The 23,419-nt window shown below is 42.9% G+C and overlaps 7 protein-coding genes across 7 annotated transcripts; 2 read left to right on the top strand and 5 right to left on the bottom strand.

Annotated features, from left to right (window-relative positions):
- Positions 1–5: 5 nt before the first annotated feature.
- Positions 6–933, bottom strand: BDB00DRAFT_815895 (uncharacterized protein). The gene is made up of 3 exons (XM_053122954.1): positions 907–933; positions 718–823; positions 6–643 (listed from the first exon to the last, which is right to left on the bottom strand). Exon 3 carries the CDS (start codon positions 508–510, stop codon positions 322–324), a length of 189 nt encoding a protein of 62 aa, XP_052981372.1. The 5' UTR covers positions 511–643; positions 718–823; positions 907–933; the 3' UTR covers positions 6–321.
- Positions 768–2,118, bottom strand: BDB00DRAFT_815894 (uncharacterized protein). The gene is made up of 3 exons (XM_053122953.1): positions 1,970–2,118; positions 1,522–1,881; positions 768–1,424 (listed from the first exon to the last, which is right to left on the bottom strand). Exons 1-3 carry the CDS (start codon positions 1,985–1,987, stop codon positions 969–971), a joined length of 834 nt encoding a protein of 277 aa, XP_052981371.1. The 5' UTR covers positions 1,988–2,118; the 3' UTR covers positions 768–968.
- Positions 2,119–7,273: 5,155 nt separating this feature from the next.
- BDB00DRAFT_815892 (mitochondrial 39-S ribosomal protein L47 (MRP-L47)-domain-containing protein) lies at positions 7,274–8,311 on the top strand. The gene is made up of 3 exons (XM_053122952.1): positions 7,274–7,483; positions 7,603–7,769; positions 7,871–8,311. The coding sequence occupies exons 1-3, from the start codon at positions 7,318–7,320 to the stop codon at positions 7,961–7,963; spliced, it is 426 nt and encodes a 141-aa protein (XP_052981370.1). The 5' UTR covers positions 7,274–7,317; the 3' UTR covers positions 7,964–8,311.
- A 2-nt stretch (positions 8,312–8,313) lies between these two features.
- BDB00DRAFT_815881 (glycoside hydrolase) lies at positions 8,314–12,096 on the top strand. Its single transcript, XM_053122951.1, has 14 exons — positions 8,314–8,625; positions 8,730–8,882; positions 8,966–9,013; positions 9,075–9,157; positions 9,243–9,315; positions 9,411–9,512; positions 9,617–9,795; positions 9,877–9,922; positions 10,017–10,320; positions 10,390–10,440; positions 10,531–11,228; positions 11,305–11,552; positions 11,632–11,721; positions 11,808–12,096. The coding sequence occupies exons 1-14, from the start codon at positions 8,379–8,381 to the stop codon at positions 11,931–11,933; spliced, it is 2,448 nt and encodes an 815-aa protein (XP_052981369.1). The 5' UTR covers positions 8,314–8,378; the 3' UTR covers positions 11,934–12,096.
- BDB00DRAFT_270802 (XRN 5'-3' exonuclease N-terminus-domain-containing protein) lies at positions 11,969–17,249 on the bottom strand. The gene is made up of 12 exons (XM_053116736.1): positions 17,100–17,249; positions 16,948–17,003; positions 16,553–16,870; positions 16,168–16,480; positions 15,610–16,052; positions 15,101–15,513; positions 14,661–14,939; positions 14,067–14,551; positions 13,891–13,985; positions 12,986–13,822; positions 12,754–12,887; positions 11,969–12,669 (listed from the first exon to the last, which is right to left on the bottom strand). The coding sequence occupies exons 1-12, from the start codon at positions 17,129–17,131 to the stop codon at positions 12,130–12,132; spliced, it is 3,945 nt and encodes a 1,314-aa protein (XP_052981368.1). The 5' UTR covers positions 17,132–17,249; the 3' UTR covers positions 11,969–12,129.
- A 987-nt stretch (positions 17,250–18,236) lies between these two features.
- BDB00DRAFT_815874 (uncharacterized protein) lies at positions 18,237–19,688 on the bottom strand. The gene is made up of 3 exons (XM_053122950.1): positions 19,200–19,688; positions 19,003–19,137; positions 18,237–18,897 (listed from the first exon to the last, which is right to left on the bottom strand). Exons 1-3 carry the CDS (start codon positions 19,533–19,535, stop codon positions 18,610–18,612), a joined length of 759 nt encoding a protein of 252 aa, XP_052981367.1. The 5' UTR covers positions 19,536–19,688; the 3' UTR covers positions 18,237–18,609.
- Positions 19,687–21,836, bottom strand: BDB00DRAFT_815871 (uncharacterized protein). The gene is made up of 4 exons (XM_053122949.1): positions 21,680–21,836; positions 21,354–21,548; positions 20,438–21,276; positions 19,687–20,279 (listed from the first exon to the last, which is right to left on the bottom strand). The coding sequence occupies exons 1-4, from the start codon at positions 21,729–21,731 to the stop codon at positions 20,157–20,159; spliced, it is 1,209 nt and encodes a 402-aa protein (XP_052981366.1). The 5' UTR covers positions 21,732–21,836; the 3' UTR covers positions 19,687–20,156.
- Between the last annotated feature and the right edge of the window lie 1,583 nt (positions 21,837–23,419).

Genomic DNA, 23,419 nt, shown 5'->3' with positions numbered 1-23,419 from the left:
TCAGAGTGCCCAGATCCTGTACGTGAGATCCCACGGCTTTCTATACATGCTTACTGGTCCCTCTTTGAAAGGGACATAGCACATCTGCTGTTATATTTTCCAGTATGCATACTCTAGCTCTCACAAGCGCGCAGCTCCTTTGAGGAAACAGTGACCTGCACCGCTTAGCGATACACAGTATTATGTAGTCAACAAAAGTAAACTAAGGCTACAGAAGTCATACTTTAAATGGCCTTGGATGCTTTGTTGCAGATATCTATCGTTATGCTTCCGTTTGGTTCCGATTATATATGGCGCCCGGCTAATTTATGTACAAGTGTATTATAAAATGTAACGCCGTATCTTACTAGACATTGTTAAAAAGTGCGATATTGGCCCTCGATAAAGGCTACATAGAGATATAGTCAGAAGATGTTGGTTAGCTCTGTAAACATTGAGGAAAAGAGCAATATGTAAGAAGTATAAAGAAAGGTACGTGCTGACAACAAAATGCAGCAAGTAGATATCCATATTATGGCTTTCTACGGGACGGTAAAAAGGATGTGTGCTCTCTGAAGGCAAGCTTCCAAGCAAAAGCGAAAACAAAAATAAAGCGGCAGTGGCTCATCCTTTGTGCTTGTTCAAAGAGCGTCTACTACAGCAGGTATGTCAGATGATGCAGAGTTTGCCACATACAAACAGGCCAGCACTATGTATTACTAACGGACATGCAAAAAGTAATCATGTGGGCAAGGCAAGACCGAAAACACACTGAACCAGGAGGGAGAGCAAAATAAGGAGGAGAAGCACATCCACAATGATTATTTCACACCTCTGGGCCAGCTGTTGTTTTGATATGATCAGTCTTATCCCCTTTTCATAACCTCTGTTGCATTACATTGGAAAATATAGCCCAAACCACTAACCCCACACACTACAGACGAAAGAGACCCTTTCTTTGGTTTGGTTATCAAACGAGAGAAACAAGTTTATTGCGATCCTGAGGTAGCAGCTTTCTTATGCTTAGTGGCTTTCTTTTTCTTCTTCTTATCCTGACTAGCATCCGAGCTGGTTGCCTTGACCACAGGTTGCTTCTCGGTCAATGGCTTCTTCTTTCCGTCAGTCTTCTTCTTGGATTTGGGCTGCTCCTTGGCCTTGGCTGCTGCTTTAGCGGGTGCTTCCTCCTCGTCTTCTTCTTCAAGTTCATCCGAATCAGAGTCGCCGCTAGACTCTGCAGTCTCCTTGGCAGCCGCCGCTTTCTTGTTGTTGTTGTTGTTGTTGTTGTTGGCAGCAGAAGCGTTGGCCTGCTTCTTTTGTTGCTTCTTTGAGTTCACCGTAACACCCTCCTTCTCTGGGTCGTATGGGTGATCGGCACGATAGGCTTCGAACTTCTTGAGTTCCACCTCGTACTTCTTCTTGTCTTTAATGGCGAGATCCTCGAATTTCTGAAATGATACGAAGGAGTCGTGTGATGTATAGTTAATATCAAGGTCTGAATGCATTCTCCATGTCTCTCTCGTTATAGCTATCTTTTCATTTTACCTTCTTTTCTTCGTTACTGGTATTCTTCCACATGTTGCCCAATTCAGTCATCAGAATACTGTTGTTACCCTCACCGCTCTTTGCTCTGACCGCAGCATAATTTTGTTTGATAAAATGGTTGTACGCGCTCTGGGGTCTTTCAGGTGCAAGTGGATCCACGACCTTGCGTTGGCGCTTTCTCTTCTTGCCTTCACCTTCTTCTTCATCGTCACTGGTGGCAGCAGCAGCACCCCTTTTGGCGGCAGTAGTAGAAACAACAGCGCTGTCATCACTAGGAACGCCGAACAAGGTAGCAAACTTGCGCAAGTTAGCAGCCATTTGTTCCGCATCTAGTGCAATGGCATGAATAGCCAAACCAAGCTATGATATAGTAAACAAAGGAGAATGTATAAGTAATTTACAAAGAGAAAAAGGAGAAATGATCCTATATTACTGGTTCCTTTTTTACCTCACGATCGTTAGCCATATTTTTTGCCTTTTTGTTTGAATAAGAGAAAAAAAGAGACGCGCGCGTGTCTCTGGGTTTTTTGGGAGTTTTCAGGCCAAAATTGCGACCAGATTTTTTTTCAAGTCCTACCTTTTTTCCCTCAGGTGGGCAGGGTACCCTTATACTACCGAATCATCGGACTTGGAGGTCTATAAATTAGAACCGGTTGGTGACCCCCGTATACTTTGTGGTCTTCCACCAAAGTCATTCATGGTTGCGGTAAACACTGTGACCGAGGAAACACTTTCCCACTTGATTAGAAAACTACTGATAATACATAATCCCTTAACCCATGTTGCAATTCCAGCATACCCTTTGTTTCGACGTCTATATATATATGAAAGTGTGACCCTGGATGAGACAGACTAGTTCGACACTCTGATAAATCTGTGCCTTTCCGAGCGGTATATCTGACAATGCTTTGAGCAATCATTGCTCGCATAATCTTTTAAGGAGATATAATTAAGCAGGAGCAAGCACAGTGCTGCTCCCACTATCGCTCAGCATCAACTTTAGTTTCTTGTGCATATATTACTCACCAACGCGCCGTAGTACTTTCAGGTCATGCATACTTTTATGAACAATTTTTTAATCGACAAATAATTTCTAACTCACAGATACTGTGTGCGCGAAACTTGGTAAGTTCATTCTTAGACATCACGGAGCTGACCACGTTATCGCGGGTAGCAACTTTATTTGTCATTCCTTATCATGAACGGTTATCCTTCAAGTTCAGGAAATATATAGCCCTTTACTAGTAGTATGATTGGTCAACTTGATCTGCATTTTTTTTATTGAGAGTGCTGATGTCTACTGAGACGCGGTCCTTACACTCAGGCTCTTCCTGGGCAAAAATTTAACTCAATGACTTTAGTCAATTGCTGATTTTAAAGGTTTGCTGTATTTGCTGAAAAGCATTATATGATATATGTAGGTACCTTTTTTTAATGAACAGTTTTCTAAAATTATGGTCAGGCTTTCACTATAACCTTATCAACACACCACTTCAAATATGCTGGTTTTTCCCACGTTGACCTTCTTTTGACGGCCGAATTTGACTTGAGTATTACGAAAGCAAGAAAGACAAAGTATAGCTTATATTATAAAACGAGATGACCTTAACAGCTCGCTTCATTGATAAACGTGTGTACTTGTATAATGTTATAAGGTCGAGCATTTTGTTGGTACATAGCCAGATTATATAACGTTTCAGTACCAGTTTCCCATTTTGCAGCAGTTTCAATCAGCAAAACCTCCTTGAAGACGGTGTATCCTGCTGCAGGTACACAGTACGACCTCGTTTACAAACATAAAACATCGTCGTCGACGATTGATAGCGAAATTCCATACACTTGTAAGTGTTTGTTTGATGAAAAGCAAGTAAGAATGCAGCGTGTTCAGCCGTCGCATAGCGACGTTTCCAGAGAGCACGACGGGGACGTAACACTGCTTACTCTCCACCTTCTCTCCAGAGGACTTATGGCCGTGGCCTCGCTTTAGCCATCCCATGGATCATTAAAGGCCGCTGTCTTTAATTTACGGACCAACACACCGATATCCGTAGTTCAGATAGCGACACCCACTGCGAGGAAGATGACCCATTCGATGTTGAATATGTGTGGCAACGAAACGAGAAGGAACCACGACTTCTTCACGAACGAGGCGCACCAGTGATTGAACGAAAGAATGGATCCGTTTCTTTGGGAGGGGTTTAGCATAAAGCCGCGTCCACTCGATATGGTATGTCCTTGAGGTGTATTTGGTAATCACAAATGTCAGTTTAAAGTGGTTTTGGTAATCACAGAGGGTTTGACCCATTTGTAGAATGGAATCCAGTTTGGGAGTGAGCAGAAAGCCGCGTTCACTCTGGTTTCTGGAGGGACTAAGCATAAAGCCGCTTCCCACTCGGGGGCTCTTTTTTGAAAGGGCCGCGTCCACTCTACATTTTGTTATTTCATACCCCGACAAAATAAAGCACGATAAACCCAAAGTGTTTGATTCATGCTGCCTTGCGTTGAACTTTGTATACTTGGCCGGCCACACGTTGGCCGTAAGTGTTTAACTTGGTCATCTCCCTGCATTCGCTTGTTCTTTCTCGCTTGACTAGCTGCATACAGACTGTCAACCAGATGGCGAACGACAGACAGAAGCATCTTGGAAGAATGTTCGTCTCTACACTAGAGAAAGAGTCAGTTTTCTACGCATATTACATACTGATGTGCTTGTACGCAGTATACTATTGAACCGAATAAAAAAAACTTATCGCGAACAAGTACACATGCTGCAATTGGGGTTCTCAACGCCGGCCAACACCAACTTATCAACGATGAATTTCATTTGATTACCGAGGCGCACGCCACGGGGTCTGATTTGCTCTGGGTTTTTATTGCAGACGTCAATTCTATGACCATGAACCCGTACGAGATCCGCGAGTCAAGCGTCTCGTTAAACAAAGCAAAGTCTGTTCCTGGTGATGGATGCGACTTACGTCAACAGAAGCATCACAATAGTTTGTCAGTACAAATTAACAATACTACAGCCATATTACAACATTAGTGTACTTTACAATGAACATCATTTCCTTAGCAAGTTGACAATGTATTGTCGAGCATACCCACAGTGTTTCCGACGAAACAGTTGAAGTCCTAATTTGATCAGGTCAACTTCTCTGGTGCCCTTGTTGGCGATCCACTGATGCACATGGTCAGTGACAAAGATAAGGAAAGCCATGCTTGTGCCGCCGAGTGGAATGTTTGAAACGTCAATGGCCTTTATTCTTTCTCTTATTTGATCCCGCTGTTTGACTTCGTAAATTATACTTGCAATGCGTTTTGCAGATACCTGGGAGCTCCAAGCCAGCGCGGGTTGGATGCTCGTTTCTTTTTAAGTGCAAGGAAAATCGCATTCTGCTGCTGGTTTTGGAAGGGAGAAATGATGCATCGTTCGGTGCTGTGGAAAATAAGAACACGTAGCTCAATGACTTTGATGCATTAAAAAGTGCAATTAGCATACTGTCTATAATTATTAATCTTTGCATCAAATTTGCCCATTACTTGTTCTTATTTACTTACAAAATTTGAGCATCATTCAGTGGATTTCTGTTCTGGGCTTCTTTTATCGACAATCCCCGTAGCTTTGGCACTCTTCAGTTAAATTTATGCCTGTCACTGGAGCTCCGGTGCACTAAATGTTGTTGTTTAATGAGTACGTAGTGCTGATATGCATATGTATATATATATATATATATATATATGTGTGTGTGTGTGTGTGTGTGTGTGTGTGTCGTTGAGTTCGTCGAGGGTGCGGATCTGCTGATACTGCGCTGGCTATCTCGGCTACTATTGTCAGCTTCTTACTGCTGCACTATATGTCAATTGGATATAAGTTGCTTGCCACAATATTAAAGAAAACTTAGAGTAGCCATGATGGCGGAGAAGAGTACCTGCTGTACGCGGATCAGCATTACCGCAAACTTTCAAATTCGTAACAGTATGTAGCATTGTAAAAGATGTTTGTTTGCGTTGCTGGTGGTGGTGGTGCCGATGACGATTGCTCTCCTTGGCTTCAACGCCTTGAACAACTGGTGGTAGTGCCAGGGTTGTCGGTTTACCATTCTTTCTTGGTACGTGTATAGAGAAATTATAACAGAAAAGATATCGGTTAAAGCAATAGATCTCACTTACTCGCCAAATCTTTACAATGTCTTCGGCCTTTGCTTTTTGATATTTGTTGCCAAGTATACTACAACATTGTGTCCAAGCAATTTCTACAACGTTTTGAGATGCGTACTGCGACTGTCGTATGGCTGGCGTGCTTCAATTAAACTTCAATACGTTTGCAAGGCACCATTTTTCGGGATCTTTTTGCTTGCAAAAGTGATTTTCCAACCTTATCATAGACTTTTCATTTTGGTCATTTGGTATGGCTGGGTTGCAAGAGATACTGAAGACTTTCGCTTATGCGGCGAGTATGTAATGCTTCAAATGTCTTCCAAATAGTGCGCAGCGTGCACACGCTCCCAAACTATTAACATCTTATACCGGTCTGTAATGCATCTGTGAGCAGCAAAAACAAAAACGTATAAGTTTGGTATAAACATGTTTCTTTCTTTCTTGTCTTTGCTTTCATATACGTGGCTTTTGTGTACCGTGGTCTGGTCAACAGATTTCCTAGGAAGTGTGCTTCTTTTCTCCATTTTGTAATTACCTGCATACCTGCTCATACAGTGTTGCTACTCATAAGATTCGGTTTGGTACCGCTCGGATTTAAGATGATATTCTATACTTACCATTCGCCCTGTCACCACTTCAGCACGCAGCTGGTCGACCGACCTGTTTGTGTGAAGTGTATATGGCGAAGTAGCCATTTATTTACTCGCGTTGAGAAATGGGAATTACTCCAACTACTGTATGCATCGATCTCAGGAAGGTAGCGAAGCCTTTCCTAGCTTTGCAACATAGTAGATTTCTCAATTTGTGAAATTTTACAGTACAGTCAGTATAAAAGAGTGGATATTGACTAGAGACATGGGAGAAGATACTGATTCATCATGGAAGCAAACTAAATGTTTTTTAACATTGGCTGGGTGCACTATTAGATACCATTATTTTCCTTTATGGGGAAGGGCTTGGTTTAACTAACAAGGCACTCGGTTCTATTGGTGGAATACATACTAGTCTCTAATATCTGATCTGATTAACTATTGTGCCTTCTACCATGCCGTTGCACCAGGTCATTCGTTTTTGCTTAGTGTACTCCATATAGGTATTAAGCAACTCTCGAACCATAAACTAGAATATGACGGCGAGGGTTAGAATCGAATTTTAAACTGTCACTCTATTCTACTTTCTCTCCCATATGCTCGTATTACCGTTTAATAGATGTGCATGTAATTGGTTTAAAAGCACACAGGCAATGGCTGTAATATCAGGTTGTCGGCCGCGGAAGGGAACAAATACTGGTCAGCCAGTTCAACGATGGCATGATGGTAGTTGTCCGTCTCTACATTATGGAATAGGTCAGTTGTTTAAGACTTTTGCATACAGATGTGTTTGTAAAGATTATCTAAAAAAGAAAGAAAGAGAGATCACCACGGACAAGCGCCCTTGAGGGATATAAAGTTTCAAAGTATTACAGTATGTGGGTGTAATGCCAACCAGCGAAAATGGGTTGTAATAAGCCGAGCTGTCAAAATCCACAGGACCTGGTCGCAGGTAAAATTACCGCCTTGAAAACACCGCAGTTCAAAAGCCACCACCTTTTGGTCACTGCACACCGCTGCATTCTGTCTTTTGTCAATTCCCATAAAAATGTCACTCCTGCAACGATTTTCCCGGACAACGATTTCCTCCATTCGTTCATTCAGCACAGCACGCCCTTTATTTAACGAAGCAACTACCAGCACAAATGCTACTTCCAAAGGCTTGAACCAATTCTTTGAGAATGGTGAAGCTCTCCCAAAACAAATTTGGACTGGTAAATATAACAAATAAATGCACGCCCAACGACCGGAAACGAGAGAACGAGAGACATGACGAGAAGATATAAAAAAAAAAGAATAATATTGATTGGACTAACAAAACAATTGAAACTAGGACGCGCATGGAAGGCTAGTGAATTACGCTTAAAGTCATTTGACGATTTGCACAAGCTGTGGTACGTGCTTCTCAAGGAACGAAACGTATTGGCAACACAGCGTGAAGAAGCAAAGAGAATGGGTATCAACAAGCAGATTTGGACAAACGCCGGTCGTTTGAAGAAGGTTTGTATTTTGCTTCTTTTTCATGTACCTGCGTGATGTGATATGGCCTATGAGGTTATGATGATATGCGGTGTTAATCAAAGAAATGCCATTCTTTATAGTGCCAGAAATCGATGGCACGCATCAAGTTTGTATTGAACGAACGACAACACGAATACGAAAAACTTTTGGCCGAAAAGCCGGCTTCTTCGTAATGGATCGAAACAAAAGACGACAGCACACAATACGCATTTATTAAAGCTTTCGAAAAACGAACCCCTCAACACCCTCTTCACTCGCATATCTCTTTTAATTTTTTTCCATCTTGTATGATCGTCACTAGCGAAAACAATATGTGGATTAGGAAGAGTGGCTCAGGTTTTTTTTGTGAATAAAGAAGTTACTACTAGAATATTGTATACACTAATTATTTGAATTTTTTGGATATATGTAAAGTAATGATTTGATTATGGGGTCGTAAAGAGATACTACCACCATGTCATAGCGTGAATGGTCGGCGCATGAAAATGCTGAAAGTTGGCTCGTGTACGACTTGAACACCAGGCACCTTTTCCAGCTTGTCCACCAGCACAACACATACACATACACACCATATACACATAAGTTGAAATGCCGGTACGGTTGTCTTCTGTAGTCGGCTTGGTCATTTCAACACTCTTGCTTGTGCCTGGATCGCACACTGCAATCAGTCCTGATGAAGTCGAGTTTATTTCGCAAGCCGATCAAGCAGCGAACGCATCACTCTTATGGGGAACCTATCGTCCTAATCTGTACTTTGGTACCCGTCCACGTCTCCCGGAATCCGTAATGACAGGCATGATGTGGTTCGACGCAAGCCATCTCCAGGGTTTCCAACGTAAGTAGAGAGCTGTGGAAAAACATACACAAAACAGAAAAACTTGAGAAAGGAAAGAGTATATGCGTGTATATTAACTACGCGCGTCTTTTTTTTTACCTTAGGTGCCCGTCATGCATGCGACCAAGGCGACGGTATCAAGGGATATGGCTATCATAAGCACGATGGCCGACGTTATGGTTTACAGACGATTAACGATGGTCCAAGCAATATAGCCATCACAACCGAGTTTGTCAAAATCCCAGGCGGCGAGCATGGTAATGAAACAAATGTTGCCACGTCTCTGTCCATGCCGTCGAAATTTTACATTGTAACACGAAATTCTTTTTATTTTTGGCAGGCGGTAATTGGGGTGTTCGTATCCACGGTGTGCCGATGAAGGATCAAGGTACGTCAAAAACGTGATCTGAAAGCTAGCTTCTAATGGCTACGAGACTAACACTGTCCAGTTCCGTCGATCACCAGCATCATTTTCTACATGGGTCTAGAGGGTGAAGGAAGCATGGATATTGTTAGCAAAATCTCAAAAAAGGTGAATAATAGCTCAAGTACACCAAAGTCTCCGTGTCGATGTTTGTTATACGTATTTTAATCGTCTGATACACGGGTGTATTTAGGGATTGGAATCGCCTGTTCGTCTCGAAGGCGATACACCGGATTTGGGTGATTTTGAATTCAAGATTGTTGATGGTAAATGATAAATCAGTGGCCTCTTATGCATATATCATTTTGAGAAAGGAACAAATAGCCACTAACAAGTAGAGTATATAAACGCTTTATTGCAGGGCCACTGAACAACGTACCTGGTCCGGGTATCCAGCAGGATCTGTCACGTACGCAATGGTGGGGCTTACAAACTCCAGAAAACGAAGTTTGGAAAGCCAAAGGTTTGTATTAGGGAAGAACGACAACCTTTAAGACTTGGTGGTGCGAACGTCGACTAATAAGTGCCTGTGAACTTGGGTGTATATTCTTACTGTTTTTATTGCAGATATCATTATGCCAAATTTGCTCCTTTCCGCACGAGAACGATTGATGCAAGAAAGCAATCAACAGGAAGCTCTGGATAAGCCATATGCTTATTTCACATTAAAGAACGAATTGACCGAAGAAGAAGATGAAATTGCGAATCTCTATGCTTTCCAAAAGGTGTTCAAGGGCGAGTTCCAGGTAATTGATAAAAAAAAAGTACTATCGTTGTGCGTGCACTACAAAATCGTAGCTAAAAATCTTGAAAAAAAAATGATATAGTTTGATATTCTCTTCGAATCAGGAAGCTCTCCCAAAAAAATGACAAGTATGTCCCTGATTTTATTTCGATCAATGCTACATATCACTACTTGATATTTTGTATAGCTCACACACATGTATATATACTACTCCATCCACAGGCGAGGCTTTGGGATCGGAACTCACGCGTCAGCGAGAAGAATTCGAAGCAAGGTTTGAAAACGTGTTCCATCTTCAAAGAAAAGGATTTTCCGGGAAGGAGGTCGAGTTTGGCCAATTTTTGTTGAGCAATCTGCTTGGTGGCATGGGTTATTTCCATGGTTCTGCAGTCGTGGATCGGTCACATCCTCCTATGCAAGATGAGGAAAGCTTTGATGGCGCTGCTACCAAACCTGAATTCACGTCACCTCAATCACTATTCACTGCTACACCTAGTCGCCCCTTCTTTCCGCGCGGATTTTATTGGTAACAACTTCAACACCGTTAAAAACAATTTGTATGTCTAGACTTACACAATTTTTTGTTCCTTGTTAGGGATGAAGGTTTCCATCAGCTTGTGATTGGCAAGTGGGATAACGATCTCAGGTATAAGAAATATACACATTGTAGATAAGCTAAGAACACCGTGGATTGTGGAAAATACTGACATTGGTGACCATGATCTGCTTGATATAGCCTTAACATTGTCAAGCACTGGGTATCACTTATTGACGACAATGGATGGATTGGTCGTGAGCAGATTTTGGGCGACGAAGCACGCAGCAAAGTTCCTGCCGAATTCCAAACCCAATTCCCTCACTATGGCAATCCGCCCACACTCTACTTGGCTATTAGTCGATATGTCCAAAGACTCTTGAGCCACGAAGAACATCATCAACAAAATCTTGGCGGTGCTGGACAACAAACAGTCAGGATGGGCAGCATAGACGACGCTGATCTTTTGCGCACAATGCATCTCGACAACCCAACGATGGCAAGCGCCTGGCTCGAATCTGTCTACCCCAAACTGAAGCTCAACTGGCAATGGTTCCGCACAATGCAAAAGGGTCACATTGAAGGATATGGTCGTCAAGCGCCTAACAATGAAGAAGCGTATCGCTGGAGAGGTCGCACACCTGAACATACCCTGACCTCTGGCTTGGACGATTATCCACGCGGTGAACCACCTAACGTGGGTGAATTACATGCTGACTTGCTGTCCTGGATGGCATTTGCTACGCGCATGCTTAAGGATATATCCAGTCATCTTGGTCCAGAATATGCTGATGATGTCGAGGAATACACTCGTATTGAAAAGAACATGCTGGATAATTTGGATGCTTTGCACTGGAACGAGGAACAACAAGCGTACTGTGACCAAACTATGGAAGAAGGTGAAGACGCAGATGGAATTCTAAGCAATAATGCATGGGAATGAACGAGTCTAACATGTACATTTACGTTTTTCAGGCAAACCAGTGCATGTGTGCCATAAGGGCTACGCAACTCTCATGCCATTTGCGCTCGGATTGTTGCCTGCAGATTCCCCGAAGCTGGGCGCTACCTTGGATTTGATTGCCGATGAAGATGAATTATGGTCTCCCTATGGTTTGCGTTCCTTGTCAGCATCTGATCCAAAGTACAGAACGGGCGAAGTGTACTGGCGTGGTCCGATCTGGATGAATATCAATTATCTCACTTTGCAAAGTCTTCATAATGTACGACCGCCTTTTTAATACAGGATTGAGTTTCCTTTTACTGACTGGACTTTAACCATGTCTTTTCTGCTTCTAAAAGAACTACATCAATGTTCCCGGTCCTTATCAAGAACAAGCCCAAAAGATTTACACCTCTTTGCGCAAGAATATCATCAACAACGTTTACAAGGTAAATGTCTAAAATCTATTGCTGTGCGACGGCCAGTTGAAGATAAACCGTGTCCAACACACGCTCACAAAATGATCCTATGTTAGGATTATCGCAAGACAGGATATGTCTGGGAGCAGTATGACGATAGAACTGGCGAAGGCTTGAGGAGCCATCCTTTTACTGGCTGGACCAGCTTAGTCCTACTCATCATGGCTGAAGAATACACATAGAACAGAAACTGTGTGTCATGGTTATGTTAATGTGATTGCTTTTTCTTTTGCTTTCATTATTGATATTGGAACAAGTGAGACCATAAAACCTTTTTGGGTACATCTGACTACTGTCATATCAACAAAACGAAGAGAGAGAGAGAGAGAGAGAGAGAGAGAGAGAAAGGGGTTGCCAAAGAAAAGAGTGAATCATCTATTAGGGCAAGGGCGAGGGTACTCGTTTTGGGTTGCTGTGATGGCTGTTACGGTAATTATTGCGCTGGTTATTATTCCGTGCATGATGATGGTCGTTGTGATGATGCCGCTGTCTGCTGCTGTTGTAGTTGCTAGTAGGATGGTGATCGTTTGCCGAACCGTCGTAGGGCTGATGTGCGTTTGATGTATGCGACAAGTTGATTACACTCCAGAATGGTAAACTAAAGCCGCGGAAATCCGCGCATCTGCCACCGAGATTGGTACCTCCCATAAAAGCAGCATCAAATATAACATCAATCACTGCTTCCTCCTGCACACCAACAACTGTGCCACGGAAGCCAAGAGGAACTGCTCCAGCTTCAAGTGCGTAGACAACACGATCGCCTAGTTTGAACGATTGGCTGTTAAGTTTGACTTCGGCGTCGGCGGGCTTAAGCAAAACTTTACGCGGGATGTGTTGGATGATAACCTTCTTAAACTGCAGGTCGTCGTACTCATCAGTGTATTGCGTAGATAGATCTTCAATCAGCTTGACGAATGGCTAAAGAAACCAGGACAAGCTTTAGTAAGTTTTCTCTCTGCAAAGATAGCCATTTTGAAGATTAAGAGAAAAGATGAAGCATACTTCCTCCAGTTCTTCAGTGGGTAGCGACGCTCTGGGTAAATCGTCCACCTTCTTGTTCTTAAGCCATTGTCGCATCCTCTGAACTTCTTTGGAGCCGCTTTCTGACCAAACCAAATCGTTTACATGCAACATTCCTACCAGAAACACCAGAAAAGAAAGGGTTAGAGGGTTGATTTTTGATTACTATAGCGTCTGAACAGAAAAGGTTGCGTTCAGAAGAAATATTCCTTACCACCTCCTTTCTTTATATTCATCATAGCAACAAACTTGGGGAACTCGCGCATGTATTCTTCTACCAGCTCGATTGCCTTGGTAGAATATTCCCATTGGCCATTTTGGTTCTTGCGAGTGTAACCAATCACCTTTTGCTGCTTGTTTTCAAATCTGAGACTCAAACCGACATTGATTCGCTGAAGGCCCTTGTCTTGTACAGACACTGCAGATGTGATTATGGACAGCACCAGTCCATCAATACCCAGCTGTCTGCTGACCGCGTAAGATGGCATATACTCGACTGTCTCAATCTGCTTTCGGGCCACGTCACGACCAAAAGATGGCTCTCTGCGTTGTCGAAAATCGGTTGGCACAATCATCTGAAGGTTGACTACATCGTTCTTGCCATAGCCCATGACGGTACCCAAGCTGCCGTACAAAGTGCCTCCCAAGAAGAACGCTTTACTCTGTAACGGGAATTCTTCATTGATAGGCGATGGAGGACGCTCTTGATAACGTGCATCTGGATTAGACACCTTGGTCACGACCGACTGTAACGGAATTAAGTCTTCTTGGGCAGGGTTGACATATTCCTTAACATAGGCTCCTGATTCTGTCATTTTCATGCCACGCAGCGTGCACACGTGTAGACCAATCTCAGACTTGCCGACGTCGAGACCGAATCGCTTGCTCGTCATGTATTCGACCCGTCCAATACGTTTGCGCCAATCTTCTTTTTCCTCGTCATCCAACACATGTTCGCGAATTTGCTTCTTTTTTCCGGCAATTTTGATGTAGTACTTGGCACGCAGATTTGATACACCAATGACAACAGCCTCTTGAAGATATGGGTAGTCTAGCAGCAGCATAGCATCAATGTGAATAAACAAACCATAATTTTATGAAGAGGCACTGGGTACTTACGAACAAATACGCGCTTGTACAACAGAGATTTCGCAACATCTTCGATATTTGCATTTTCATAGGTGTTCTTGAGAATGACAACCATTGTTTCGTTCCTAAGAAGGTGTAGTAACAAAAAAGCGTGAATTTCAATGGCAACTATCAGCCAGCTTGATACAACAATCCGTTCTCCTTACTTGCTTTCGGTCTGGAACACATTGACATTGTGGAAACGAAGTTCACCACTGTGTGGTATGGTGTCTAACGATGGGAAGCCAGCCAAAGCATCCTTGCCTAACTTGACGCCGTTGCACAGATGCTTGTTGAACTGTAAACCACCATCCAAAGTAGGCAAATGGAAGACAACCTCCCGCGACATGCAATGATGGATATCCGGGAAAACGCCGGGTAGAGGACTTGGGTATGTGAAGTCGTCATTGTCGTTCTTGGTAGCGAGCGACTCGTCATAAACAAACTTGTATGCATCTCCAAATGTGGAGCGCTTGCGTTCCTCCTTTGTTAATCGATGCTCGTAGGTTTCCATTGCGTCCAACAACCGCTTTTCGTCAATAAACGGAATCTTGACCACTGCCTCCCACTCTTGTCTCTTGCCATTCAGATCCATCTCAAATTGGCTTGGGTAAAAGTCAAGGATCGGTGAGGTGGTGCTCGTCATTAATTCCTGTGCGTGGGGTAAAAAAAAGTAATATTTGTCAGCATGGATTCGGTGTATGAAACACACGCAACTATTGTCTGCGAAAAGCTCTTTCTATGGGAAACACGATACTTACTTGATATGCAGCTGGCAACAGCTTTCTGCTAAGCGTGGGCAACACACCCATAAGCTGCTCATAGGGCTGGAATGGCTTGCCGAGAGTAAACTTGTTATCTTGGTACTTTTCAAGATCAACCAGATCAGACATTTTGGGAGCATAGTGGTACGGGAAGAACCAGCCCCACGAAGCAACGCCGTTGTAGTAGTAATGCAAAACCCATTGGATACCGTTGATGTATTCGCGCTTAATCTTGTCCATTTGCTCTTCATTGTTGATATCAATACCCATTTTTTCCTTTACAAAAGATCACACGAAATAGATCAGCAACAGCAACAACAGTTCTTCCCATCACGTGGCGAATCCCAAACAAACAGAAAACAAACACACAGACAACATCATCTAAGGTGGCGTCTGTATCACCATCACCGCCACATAACACCAAAGATATAGCTTACTTGATAGTATTGACGCTTCCATTCCTTGTGATCAGCATCGTACTTTTCTTGCTCAATTCGACCCAACTCTTCTTCTGTCAATTCATCTTTGATCACCTGTGCGTTCTCGTATTTTGCAAGTACGCGATCACGTGCTGCAATGGCCTCCTCGTCAAAACCTTCGTCTTCTTCGGACGTGTCTTCCTCGCCTTCTTCGTTCTCGAAGAATTCAATATACACGTGCTTGGAATTGTCTTCGTTCGAATACTCGACTGCAAAATGCAAGTTAAAATCGTTGGCTATCGTCTCAATGAATCGGCGATCGCGAGCCTTGAGGTTGGCTGGGAAATGAAGCTGTCCTGGCTTGGATGGACTGTGTTCCATGATGAATTCTTTGATCTGGCCGAACAGTTTTTTTTGAGTTTCGGTGATAGCTAATGATAATTTTCATTAAACTTTCTGTTAGCTACACTGATTCCGTCATACACCCACACTATGTCGCCCCAGTCCTTGTTTATTATAACACTTACTCAATTCGCCCTTCTTTTTCTTTTCCATCTTGTGGAGTAATTCGCGCTCTGTGGCACCATCCTGCTGCTTTCCAGCCAAGTAGACCATATCCTCTCGTTCTGCTTCAAAGTTCTCCAATTCCACCACGTCACTCAGCTGATTCAAGATGTTTTGCAATCGCTTCATATTGACATTGCCGCCATCTTGAAGGTATCCATCGAAACTGGGGAGCGTCTTTTTGTAAATGTTAAACATGAGACCAAGGGCACCGTCGTGGATATGCAAACTGGGCAGATGCGGCAAGAAATCGTTGCCGACAAAGAGCGCGAGCAGGATAAAGTCATCCAACACCCGTTCCAAATCGTATTTGAAAGGCAGTGTGTCTTTCATGGAGACAAATTCGAGGTCGAGGTATTCTCTCAGTAGTGATAAATGCATCAGATAGAACTTTTGGTTATCGAGGCTATACAAGACAACAATCCATTAGATATACATCACAACCTTCTCCCTTGTATGCCGCGCTCGTTCATCCATGTACCATTCTCTCTCACAAATATTAAGCTTGCCAAACCACTTACGCTGCCTTTTTCTTTGCAGCCTGTCTTCCAAAGGTAACCTCTTCTCGTAACAATGCAAAATGCGGGTCGTGACTCAACAGACCAAGCATGATAAGATCAGCGTCCAGGCCGTATAAACAGTGTCTCGTATTGGGGTTATAATTTGGCTGAGCCTTTGCCAGACGGATATATTCCATAATCTTGTGCTCGCCTTCACCTGGAACCTCAGGTCCAGACAAAACAACCTCGACGCCACGCCAGTTGGCATCCTCGGAAACTTTTTTGCTTATGAAATACCGAAGCTCTGCTGTCAGTTTGGTCATAAACTCGGTACCTAAAATTACATTTCTTTGTTACTATATAACTGCTTGAGGTGTGTCTAAAATATCTATGACAGCTTTCTTACCAGGGGTAATACAGTTACTGTCGAATGGTGGCTCTTCTGGCAACTCTTCGCCTCTAGCCATTGCCTTTGCTCGTGATGCTTCTGCTTCTTGTGCTGTTCGGAAACGTCTGGATCGTTGTTGGTTCATTTTTGCTCTTGGTGCAACGCCATCAATCGCCAAAAAGAATAGCTTTTTGGGTTTAATCTTTGCAAAAATGTGATCTACATAGTTAAAGATGCCGATCCAAATTTCTTCTTCTGAGATGCGGTAGTGCGCGCTAGCATTGTTGTTGTGCGAGCAGTTGTGTACGATGCCGTTCATGTCGAGATACAAATTGTCTATTATACATTGCTAAGCTTTCTTTTTCCTTATTATCGAATCAAACAAAAAAGGATAGGGTGACTAAAAAACGTACCAAACTCTGGAATCCTGTTCTGCATGATCAGCTGCGAGCACATTGGATACCGCTCGCTTTAGTATATATAAAGTGTAGAGTGATTTAATATAATGAGGATGTAGCAAGTCATTAAGCTTGGATGCCCGGTCATTTATAATAGGTTACTTTACCTCATCCATCTGAAAAACTTGGGAATACCCATGGTGTTGTCAATCTGTTATGCAATTAGAAGAAAGAAAAGGAAAAAGTGACGCAGCTAAAACCTGCGCGACACGTTGGCATCCTTTTTTAAACAGCGTTCCACAAAGCGGTGCAAAGCGGACCCAATCGAAAGGATGGCGGTAGCAAAGAGTATGCGTAGGACCCAATCGATGAATACAACAACAAAGTGTAGTGTGCTGATAGCAGAGGCACATCCCTGGTCAACCACGATAAACGGTCATACTTTGTTTTGATAGAACACCAAGTTATTTGCGTGGATATAAAGGGCGACCAGATATCGGATCACAAAGAAGACGCAACAACAGCTGCTGCCCTGACAGCAACTCCGACGCTGATGCAGTACAACCGCAGCATGAAGAAAGGACATTCCCGGTAGAGAGAGGATGTAACAAGACCAACTGTACATATTTACACAGAATCTTCTTCCAAGGTTAAAGAAGAAGAAATAAAATTTACAAACATCCTGTCCAAATATGCGGGAAGGAGGTAAGGGGAAATTGAGATAAGTATGCAAAAATTTTAAAGGATGAGAGAGTGTAAGTGTGAGAGATGATAGATGATATGAAGTGAGTACGTGTAAGGACAATTTTTTATGTTTTTCTCGCGATGGCGATAAAGGAAGTAAGGGAACAAGACAAGACATTCATAGGCCGCTACTTGAATAATCGTTATTATTATTATTTGTATTGGTAGTAGCGTGAATGTTGTCGCTGTTGTTACTTCCGCCACCAGTCTGTGACGCCAGTGCGAAGAAAGAGTTCAGCAGCTCGTTTGTATCCATTGGCGCAAACTGGGTCTGATATGCTTCTTCACCGTGCCGTGGGCGCTTGATGCCAAAAATGTCACCGGGCGTCGCTGGACTTCTTTCCACGCTAGATTCAGACTGGGCCGTTTGCACTGACTCTTCCGTGTTTGCCGTACGTTTGCGACTCGTATTGTTGTCCTCTCCATTGTTGTTGACGCCTGCTGCCTGGTTGACATTCTGTCCTCCGTGTGCTGCTTCTTCTTGTTCTTCTTCGTCTTCGTCATCGCTCAACAAGCTGATCACGTTCCGTTCCACTTCGGGCTCTACTTTGGCTGTTACTGTAGTAGTAGTAGTAGTAGTAATAGTAGTCGCCACCGCCGCCGACTCTGTCGCTGATACATTGCCCGTTTCGTCGGCTGAGGGCTGATCTTCTGGATCAGGTGTTTCAGACTTAATGACGCGGAAATGGTCAGCATCCTCCGTGTACTCGACTTCAACTGCAACTTTGCCGGCTCGTTTAAGCAAGTCTTCGAAAAAGGCGTCCCGATTAAGCTTGTCCGGGGGCGTGTATTCGTTACAGTGCGGGCATTTCCAAGAAGCATTTTCGTGATTAACAGCCAGGTAGGATGTCAAATCAAAGCACTATTATTATCATTTAAAAAATGATTGAGACACGACTCGGGTTCAGATGGTCTGATGATAAACAGATGTATCTACTGGTTTACGATGAGAGAGAAGAGACTTACATCGGCATGATTGCAGTCTCGCCCTTTTGTCGGAACCTTGATACGTTGCAAGGAAATAGGACACTTGAGCCCAATCTTCACGTTGGTTTGACAAATTTCGAGATCGTCATCACCATTGTTATTGCTCCCCGCTACTCCCAGTAACCGATTTACAATTCCGCGACCGTTGTTGATATCCAATATCCGGGATTGGACCCAATTTGTTATGATCTCTTCGGACTCGCGAACATACATGATGATGGCAAAGTAGTACGACTATGGTGCCAGTAAGAGAAACAGTGAAGAAGAGACGAAGAGAGATCAAGAGTTAGCATTCGCGTTTATCTTTTGCCAGCGATAGAAATGCTAAAATGTACTCACACATGCGCAATCAAGTTGCTCTATCGTAAGTTCGTTGTTCCCTTGATTCAAATAACCGCCAGCATCCAGCGGTTTATCTTTGCCTTGATAACTGAAAACGTTGTTTGGTCTGCCTGGCACATGTGCTTTCTTTCGCTATGTGATTATGATAATGTCAGTAAAAAGACCATTCTTACTATCAGCCCATATATACGTACCTTTGTGATGATGGGTATAGTACGATTCAGCTCGAGTTTAATAGTGTCAGGCCATTCACATTTGTTTTCGTGTGTTTTATCACGCCAAGCCGTCAGGACAAACGAAATGGGTAATCGGTTTGGATCCACAGGCCCTGGATGAGACCCCTTCCACATTCTGGTATATCCGTCGGGATTGATAAAGAAAGGTACCCTAGTTATCGTCTTATTGTGTTTCAAACGGAACGGATTGACAGCGTATCCGATTTTCCGGATAAATGGGAGCTGATTTGTCTTTGGTGCTGGCGCTCCGGCCACAGAAGCAGTGGTAGTGGTAGCGGCGGGCGGAGCCATCATGTGCGCACGGTTCACATTGACCAAATTGGCAGCTGTAATTGCCGCGGCATTGTGATTAGAATCAGGAGAGACAGTAGAATAATGGTTCCATAGCGCCTGGTCCCAAGAAACTTGAAAATTGGGTGGTCCAAGGGGTGCATGCGGTTGCTGCTGTTGTTGTTGCTGCTGCTGTTGTGGTGGTGTTGGAGGTGCTACTTGCGGTGTTTGAGGAGTCGGTTGGTGTGCCATTTGGAACATATATTGCTGCTGCTTCTTTTGATATTGTTGTGGTAATGGCATGGATGGGACTACCGGTCCAACAGAAGTGGGTATTTGTGCTTGCGCATGAGCCGGCTGCATAGGTGCGTTGGCTGGCAATAATCGTCGATTCTGTGGGGATTGGGCTAGAACAGGTGATTCTGACTGTTGATGACGTATCGGTATACTGTTAAACGGAGTCACCACAGGTGATGATGTTTGCGATCGAGAGGATGATGTAGTAGTCGCAGCATTAACAGTTGTAGTGGCAGGAGAGCCTGATTCGCCCAATGTTACCGTACGAATTTCATCTCTCCATTTTTCAATTGTGACTATAGCAAACGTTTAGTCGGAGGGTTCTGGTATGACGATCAATGTCAGTGTTTATTTTGAGTACAGATATAACTTACCTCGAGACGGATCGCTCAGGTACTTGACATATTTATGGATAGTATCAAAGATACGTAAACTGGACCATCGACCCATTTCGAAATTTTGTCGTACAGCCTAAAAGTAAAGTAACGATCATGCGAGCTTGTCAATTATCATCATCGTTTAACATGTCCACTCATCTCATTCCATCGATTGATCTACTACATTTATGCAATAACAAGGGAACAAAAGGGATGAAGAAAAATATCCTTCTTTTCATTAGACACACTTACAGCAGCACAGGCCATTATCGCAACTTCGTTACCGGGATTATATGCACGAGCATCCTCTAACCATTCCAAGAACTCGTCACAAGCAGGTCCAAACATGGTTGCAGAAGAAATTTCTAGTTGAAGTTGAGCCAAACGAATGTTATTTCGCTGCGCGATCGCACTGCTTTCCACGTTCCTCTGCTGCTGGTACTGTTGATTCTTATGTTGTGGCGATGTAGAAAAAGAATGTGTGTTTCGCTGTTGCTGCAGTTGCTGCTGTAGCTGCTGCTGCTGTAGCTGGCGCTGATGTTGTATGAATCGCTGTTGGCTAAGTTGCGTTTGTTGTTGTGTTCGATATTTATTCAACATTCTTAGCAGTTCTCGCTGTTGTTTTTGGATCACATCTTGAGCAAGTGTAGGGTTCTGAGCAGTAGGAGTCACAGGCGACGTAGCTGCTGAAGGTACAACAACAGCACCAGGAGTCGTGTTGCCCTGACTTGCTACTACTGCGGCAAACGCTGCAGCTGAGGTAGCCGAGCTGTTCACGACAGTAGCTGCATTCGACACTGGACTTTGGGTTGGCGATGCAGTTGTTGCCATGTAACGCGATGTGTTGAAAGGTGAAGTCAAGAATGGAGCAGTGGTCGGTACATTGCGTGGTTGTGAAGGCGAGGCTTTTACTGCTACTGATGACAATCGAGCAGACTGTGGAGATTGTGGTGCTGTTGGCGGCGAAACAGTTGCGGCTGTGGCTTCCATTGTGGTTGGCGCTTCAGTGGTATTAGCAGCAGTTGGCGTCGCCGTTGCTGGTCGGGCTGGCAACGCCAAGTTTGCAGGAAGCGCAAACTGCACAGGCGATTCTATACACAATCCGAGATCCTTAGCATTTTTATACATTGAATTCTTTTGAAAAAAAAGCTCGTCTTAAAAGCCATACCAGTAGTGTTGGTATTTGGTGATCCGTTGGTGCCGAATGTCTTCATACCACCATTCGTCTCTGTTGCTGTTGGCGTTATTCGTCTAGTTGTTGTAGCTGCTGTACCTACTTTTGCTTTTTTCAAGAGTTGCTGCAATGTTTGTGTTGGATACTGTTGCGTGCGATTATTCTCTCTTTGGGCTTCTTGGCTCCAGTCTATTGTTTTTCATAAAGTAAAAAAATATCGTGATCAACAGTTAATGGTAACAAAAAAAAGTAGAGACTGATCTTAAAGAATCTCACAAGAAATCTCTATATATATATATATATTTTTCACTTGGACATACTGTAATCTGGTTGTGCGGTGTTATCAATGAAATGCCCTTGATTATTGTTCATCGAATTTTAAACATTTATTTGAAAAAAGTAGTAATTGGTATTTTCGGTTGGGTGATATCAGGTTGCCAGTTAAAAATAAAAAAGAAGCAAATAAGTGAAAGCTGGATTGAACGACGAATAAAAAAAGACTTTACGCTTGGAACGCACCTACACTATTCCGCAAAAATTGTTTTACCGATACTTAGTGACAAATACATTGGTACATGAATTTTTCTATTCTGTCAGAACCTTCTTTATTAAGACACCAAATGCAAATTACTATTAACAGTAACACTTTGTAACTTTTTAGTTATGTAAGTAGATGAATACCGCTCCTATAAAACCAATTCGATGAAACGTGATTAAAGAACATCTTCTTTCGTCTTGAAGGGAAAGGACATAGATGCATATTTAATCGTGAAGCAGCGCAGAATCGGATTGTGTGAAGAAATAGGTCAAGAGACACAAGTAGATTAAGTATAAGTACAGTAGCATAGTTAGATGAGTACATAAAAAGATAACATTTATCACGTACACCCCCTCTCCATCTTTTGAGCCAAATAAATTGCTTAATATTAAGTACCATGCTGCCCATAATGTTTGGATTTTTCTAAAATCAAAATGCAGAACAATGAAAAGATAATGTATCGGCGTAAGCACTTCATGCTTGGCCATCCACCACCAAATCACTTTATCAAATCACATTTCGTGTTTTGATAAATTTATATGACGCTTTTTAAAGGCAAACCTTGTATACTACTGATAGAACTAAAAATTAGCTATTTGTACTTAATCCGTTTCTAACAGATACCACAGTTGCTACATACTGTATAGTTAAGCGTTCATCGCTAATCTGTACGGAAACTTGTACCAACTGTTAGGAAGGGAGGTACTTGTATCAGTACCCTTACAAATGATGTAAGCCCCGTCGCGCGAGTAATTCGATGTTACTGCTATTACTGGCAATGGTAACGAAGTGATGATGATAATTCATAGATATGCATAGTAGTTTTCAAAAGCATTAATATAATATATACATCGCACTTTTTACATACCTTTTTAATCAATAGAAAAAGCATGTTGCAAGTATCGCATAGTAACTTTTCATTAAAATTGAGTGGCGCGTGGAAGAAATTCAAGCTTTATCCCCAAAGCCATCTTCTGACTTCATGCTCGACGACATTATCGGCATAATACTTTTCAGGCTTAAGCAAGTGTGCCTATTACACCATACACTTTTTTCATTGGAAATCGTGAGAAGAAGAGGTATCTGCTACGCGGATTGCTGTTGAGAATCCGTGGCATCCTTTCGTGTCAGTGAAAGCCAGCTCGACCACTTGATCATCCCCAGACCTCCATGATGTACATACATAGCTGTTGTTGCAAAGATGGCAAGTTTAAAGGCAAGACACAGGTATCAAAAAAAAAGGATCGTCGGTAATGAAGATACTTAGAACAATGATTAAGTTGTCGCCTCTGCGCCTTTTATCTGTATGCCTCTCTGCTGGTACAATCTCTCAGTCATGGTCCAGTATACATTTAGAACCTAGTGGTTTAAATGGATACATTGCAGGTACATAATTCGTTATGGCAGGCGATTACAAGGAATGGATTCGCATTCGTACCCGCCGCTATTCATGAAGTAGACCGTTCCTTTTCTTAACGCAGTCGTCGATTAATGAGATACTTTAACAAAAAGCACTAGTTTT

Source organism: Zychaea mexicana (genome assembly GCF_025766255.1).
Source record: "Zychaea mexicana strain RSA 1403 chromosome Unknown BDB00scaffold_23, whole genome shotgun sequence".
NCBI lineage: Eukaryota > Fungi > Mucoromycota > Mucoromycetes > Mucorales > Lichtheimiaceae > Zychaea > Zychaea mexicana.
The sequence above is the reverse complement of the archived record's forward strand: the minus strand, read 5'-3'. Positions and strand labels throughout refer to the sequence as shown.